The sequence below is a fragment of the Oryzias melastigma genome, linkage group LG19 (genome assembly GCF_002922805.2).
Source record: "Oryzias melastigma strain HK-1 linkage group LG19, ASM292280v2, whole genome shotgun sequence".
Taxonomy (NCBI): domain Eukaryota; kingdom Metazoa; phylum Chordata; class Actinopteri; order Beloniformes; family Adrianichthyidae; genus Oryzias; species Oryzias melastigma.
Window position 1 is genome coordinate 23,041,155 of NC_050530.1, and position 6,317 is coordinate 23,047,471.

Here is a 6,317-nt window from a genome sequence, read left to right on the forward strand (position 1 = left end):
AAAAACAGCTAGCTTTCCTTTGCTCACCTTCGTTTGTCAGGGTGTGACTGCACTTTTTCTCTAAACGGCATGAATCTGAAGTGAGTAAGTCCTGACCAGTCAGCCTCTTCAACAGCTGGACCCACTTTGTGGGCATCAGCTCCTGGATGTCTGAGCTTGAAAAGCAGAGGAAGGAGCAGCACGACTTCCACCACCAACAACTGAGCACAGTGGTTCATCAGACCTAGCACGGTGCTGAAGCACATACACAAAAATATGTTCTTTGGATCAGCACATTATAAGAACATTTAAGCCAATGCAATTCACCCCCCTGTATGAGTCAACATGCAGAAGCATCCAGCCATTCATATTCTGTTCCCCCTTAACCCGTTTCAGTGTCATGGCGTTGCTGGAGCCTATCCCAGCTACTGCGAGACAAAGGTGGGGATCCCCCTGGGGAGGTTGCCAGGCTGTCAAATGGCCACACAATCACACGTGACTGCAGAGGAAGCTGCAGAAAAGCCACAATGCATGCTCGAGAACACAGAAAGGTTCCAGCTGGGATTTGAACGACTGCCTTCTCACTGTGAGGCAGCAGCACTGACCACTCCACCACTGTGCAGCCCCATGGACAAGCAGCTTTTGAAACGTGTCATCAGAAGAAAGACAACATCATGACTGAACGTCCTGTTCACATTTACACCTGAAAGCTGCCAATCCACACCGAGCATCTTCACTGGAGCAGTGGGGCTCAGAGGAACCCAAATTTGATCCTACCAAATCTGATCCTACCAGATCAGCAGGTTTAACTTGTGACTCTGACGTTTACACTCCACTAACGTGGAGCCTTGAGCGTGTGCAGTGGAACGTTCTTGATGGCTACAGCCTCTTCACCATATGGAAGCATCAACTGCTAACTCTTTTCAAAGAGTGACATCAGAACGTTCTCACTTCATTCACAGACTCCACAATGCACCAAGGGGCTTGAAGTATGTTTTGGAGTATTTGTTGTCAGATTCCTCCATGCAGCTTTTTCATTTTACACTTACTGTTGTGGAGCACTGGAGAGACCATTCAACTCCTCCAGGTTTTTCCTCTCCATGGCAGAGCCTGAGGTCACTAGCTGGCAGAGTTCAGCCAATCCTTGAACTCCAAGGTCAATGCTGCACTTTCTGGTGACCATGAAAACAGACAGGCCCAGAACCAGGGCATTGGTGTTCCTGTAGTTCTGTGAGAGTCCCTCTTTTGATTTTCCTTTCAAGATCTGGATGAATCCTTCTGAAACCAGCTTTGACGCCTGCAGACAAAAGCAGTGGTTGGAATTCTGCAGGAACAAACACATCATACGTCTCAGAAGTTACCTTGATTGCAGGAGGATTAGAACCATCCGGGTAACGTATCCTCTGTTGAGCTGATGTCAGGTTGTAGGAACAAGTATTTAAGCTGTTGCACAGACTTTCTGTGCTATGTTTGTCTGTCGGAGTCCAGTTCTCAAAGATTCTTCCCAGCAGAAGTTCTGCTGATCTATGCCAGGCATCTGAAAGCTCCACACCTAATGGTTTTCTCAGGCCAAGCGCTTTTAGGCCAGCATTGAAGAAGTTCCCATCATGACGACAGATGAAGCCCTCATAGAGGTGTAGCTCTGAAAATATCACAACAGGTCTGAGAACATTTAAGAAAGTGGTAGCTCATACTAGGTGGCAGCATTTTTTACCTTTAACAGTTGGGTTGACTGGAATTGGTTGAACTCTTTTAGCACTTGAGGTAATGTACTTTTGCCTCTGCTTTACACCATACCAATAGGTCAACATCGCACCTCTTGACAAGGTGTTTTCTTCTATTGAGAGAGTTGCTTCAAGCAGATAGCCTTCCTGCTTCAGCCCACTAAAAATACACGAGAGATCCGTTAAAACAGAAAGTGTTCATGAAACTGTGAGGAGCACCGCAGTCAGAACACTTAGACATGGATTCAGTGATCGGTACATTCCATTGAGGAAAACAACAGTAGGACAATGATTGGTACATTGTTGAATTGTAAAGTAGGTGTTAAAAGGTCTTCACGGACTCATTGATGAAGTCTGAGGAAGAATGATTATTCTGACATATAAAATGACTGAGAAATAACTGTCTATTTCTCAATGTAAGTCAATGGGACTTTGGCCTTTTTGAAACCCAGTGGTACTTCCTATATGGAACACAGAAGTCCAGATCTTTCTTATACAGTCAGTGGTATCACCCCTGATTTATGCCTGCGTACTTCATGATTTATGTGTAACTTTGGATTTGTGTGTACATCATTCTTGATTTGTAACTCATACACTATATTTGGTGCATAAGTACAAAAATTACAAAATTAAAAAAAATACAAAATACATTTTACACATGCACAAATTAAAATTACGAAAGCTTGAAACTAATTACACACGCAAATCACTTGTTACGCACACACAAAAACTCAGTTACACACGAATCTGTGGTAAGACTCTTTTCACGTCTCAAAGATTCATGCATGAGGGATGCATTTAAATACTGCTACAATGCTGGGTCATCAGAGTTTTCTTACTAGCCACTTTAAACTTAGATTGTAAATAATATCTGGTAAAAGTAGACATTTTCCCACTTTTTTAAACATATATGCCTGATAATTAATATAAAAAAGTCTAAACAAGCGTTTTAAGTAGGGCTGCCACAAACGATTATTTCAATAGTCGACTAATCTCCGATTATTTTTTTCGATTAGTCGACTAATCGCTTCGTGCGGCGACTGGATGTAAAACACTCATCTTAAACATCATTATCTTTAAACTTGAGGTCTGTAAGCTATATTCTATCTAAAATAAAGACAATAGTTTATTAATCTTTTAATGAATCATGCAGCTTTTCTCCTTCATTTGTTTCTGACATTAAAACAAGACTTAAATCAGATGAGGTAATCTGAATCAACAACAGAAAACTCTTTAAAAGCCTGCAATTCTTTTTTAAAGCTTTAAAACATATATTTAATAAAACATTTATAAAGTATTTCAAAAGCTATTTGCAGATATAAACACACTCAAAATATTTGCTGACTGAGGCCCATTTATTAAAGCGAAACACTAATGACATCTTTGAACTAGGGCTGGGCGATATGGGAATTTTCATATTGCGATATCGTTTTTTTCATTTTGTGCGATAACGATATTACAACGATATTAATCAAATAATCAAAGTAATCTTTATTGCAAAGAGCTTTAGGACTTCAGATTTTTACACCTTAACTTTGCCCCCCCCCATTAAATCTTAGTTAGTTCAAATTAAACTTTCATTATTTTTTGTATTAACTGTAGTATTGAAACTAACTGTGAGGAACATTTAAATATTTCTAATAAATATTGTACATATACATAATGTACACAATAGTTAAACCATAACGGTGGTATGTTTTCAATAGGCTGTACAGAATTTCTGATTTATTTTAATCTGACTGCAGCACATACAAGTTCCTTTCAAATTAAAATTAAGTCTTAAAAACATTGTTCTAAAGCAGCAAATATATTGCAGTTATTTTTATATTATTTTCTAATTTCTTCTGAACATAAACTACAGGTACTGCTGTGCAGCAGAAGATAATAAAATGTAAACTTAAAATAAACAGTTCTGATAATAGATTTAATCATCATTTCACTCAGTCATCTGACATGTGTACATGTTGGAGGATTGATCAAACACATAAGATCTCTTCATTTAGTGTCATGTCAGGAGTCGTTAAAAACAAGTTTATTTTACTATTATTAGATCACCTCATTAAGAAATGAGCATAAACGGAACAAATGTAACTAACAAATTCATTATTGATACACAATAAAACAACAAATTATTCTAATTCGAAGCTCTATACAAAAGATTTTGGTTAATATTTTAACAAAACCCCCAAACTCATCTCAACTCCAGAACCACAATCGAGTCCCCGCCCCCTGCGCGCGGCTGTTAGGAGCATTCGCAGTCTCTCTTTCAGCCCCGCGTGACACGTAACGCGCGGCAATAGACAGACTGTCTCCTTTTTCCTTTTTCATGGAGGTTCTAAATCAGGTTTTAAACTTCTGATTTTAAAGCTTGTCTTCTCTCCCTCACACTCTGTGGATCTGACGGTAACAAACAGCTGCTGAAGAATAATCCAGTCGGACCGAACCATTTTCAATTAAGGGGAGGGGGGTCCGGTGACGACGTTTCCAAATTAAAATATATAAACATCGTTACCTTGACATTAAAAATAAAAGTATTTGCGATTATATATTGGTTATTGGTTTACTGAAATAATGTTTTCTGTTGTGTCCTTTTGTCATCATTCGGGGCCTCCGTGCCCCCCCTCTCAGTCTGGGCTCCTAGAATCAGACACACCGTAGAAGAAGAAGAAGCGCGGCTCTTCCGGGGGTTTCTCCCGTGTTATTTAACACGAAAGTTTATCGCAATAGACTCATTTCACTATCGAAAAAAAGTAATATCGCAATAACGATAATTATCGTTTTATCGCCCAGCCCTACTTTGAACTCAAGATATTTCTATACATATAAAACCTGAGGATGCCCATAGAAACAAAGAAAATAAATAAAAAGGGAGAAAATTATATTTTAAAAAGGGAGAAAAGCAGGAGATGTTAGAATGTACATCAGTACTTTCATCCTTTCACCACCTACATCCACTCCACATGTGCAGACCGATACTTCATATTGTTCAGTTTGGGGGAGAACCCATAAATCTGTGTTACTTCTTTAATGTTGTGGTTGTTTTGCTGTTTGTTGTAGTTTTTGTGACTTTAAGTTACATTTAATTGTAGCTTAATGCAGATAATGTAATCATACACTTGTAAACTTAGCTCTGGACTTTTAGGTGAGTTCCTTCACTTGTGGGACTCGTAGTTTTAAATCGTTCCATAACGACACACAGCCTCTCTGTCTGCGGGGTGAACGTTTCACAATCCGCTCTTCGAACCGGACGACGTGATCCCGGCGCGGAATATGAATGAAGCATTGAACGAGTGGTTCATTTCCAGTGTTAACTCATTATCCGTGCCGTCCTCGCGGCGTTTGGTTAGAAGAGCGCGGATAATGAAACGTCCCCCATGCAGACAGAAGCGCCGTAGACACGGATCTGCTGCAGATCTTCTGGTTCATCTCCAAACAGCGCAGTAATGACAGCCATGGCAGAGCTAGCTGTGTTAGCGCCGATGTTAGCTTAGCTAGACGAAGCTCTCTGTTCAGGGTGATCAAACTCAGTCACAACATGCTTCATCTTCAGGTGATCATTTATCGCCATAGTGCTCTCATGGAACACAAGTTCTGTCTTCCAGAATTTTACACTTTTTCCTCTTTTATTTTCCTTGTGTTTTTCTCATTTTCGAGCTAGCGTGTTGTTATGAGCCTACGGAGAACTTCCTGTGACGTCACTGCTGACCGGAGTAGCACCACTGCGCATGTGTGACAAAGAGAATGGCAGACCCGACATTAGAAAGCGCGAACCGTAGTTTTAAGATCAAAACAAGGAAAAAAAACAAACAAAAAACGATGCTTCGACAACCAAATTATTCGTCGACTATTTTAATAGTCGAATAGTCGTCGATTAGTCGAATAATCGTGGCAGCCCTAGTTTTAAGAATATCTATCTATCTATCTATCTATCTATCTATCTATCTATCTATCTATCTATCTATCTATCTATCTATCTATCTATCTACTTTTAATTTGTGCATGTGTAAATTGAATTTTGTATTTTTTTATTTTACAATATTTGTACTTATTACTTATGCATCAAATGGAGTAACAAATCAAGCATTACACAGTCATAAATGTGGGTGATACTTATTTCTCTCCATAACTTTTATACTGGAGCTGCAGGGCATGATGATGTGAAACATCTGAAATGATGTGGGGCTTACACCGAGTGACCATTAACAAAATTCAACTGTAATTCCTCATTCACAGTGAAGCACATTTTAGACTGGAATTAGACAGGAATTTAACAAGTTTATTTTAAATTGTCAAAAATGTGCCAAGGACCAACAGACAGCACTTATAGAGATCAACAGGCAAAAAAGTTGATTTGGTGTTTGGTTACCCTTTAAGTCACAACAGAGACATTTTGACTTGTGTCAGTTTGAAAAAGGTTTTTCTCCATAAAGAAGTGCTGTAATCTCAGAATAAAAAACCAAAATAATTTTCTGAAGAGCCAGTTAAGATATTGCAAAGTTTTCTGAAGTTTTTGGTGGGTAAACAAAAACAGTTTTCTTGTAAATGGCATAAACCTGCAGAGCCCTTTACAGTCTCGTTCACACTCTCGCTGCTGAACTCTGGCGCCAGCCTCCC

General features: G+C 39.3%; 1 protein-coding gene across 7 annotated transcripts in view; it reads right to left on the reverse strand.

The window, feature by feature from the left end:
• Positions 1 to 6,317, reverse strand: part of rnf213b (ring finger protein 213b) — a 56,790-nt gene that overhangs the window by 47,811 nt on the left and 2,662 nt on the right. For all 7 annotated transcript variants that reach the window (XM_024284461.2, XM_024284458.2, XM_024284459.2 and 4 more), the window contains 4 exons: positions 1,694 to 1,863; positions 1,341 to 1,621; positions 1,029 to 1,276; positions 28 to 234 (listed from right to left, as the gene is read on the reverse strand). In XM_024284461.2, coding sequence (XP_024140229.1) covers positions 28 to 234; positions 1,029 to 1,276; positions 1,341 to 1,621; positions 1,694 to 1,863 — 906 coding nt within the window. The remainder of the gene's footprint in view (positions 1 to 27; positions 235 to 1,028; positions 1,277 to 1,340; positions 1,622 to 1,693; positions 1,864 to 6,317) is intronic.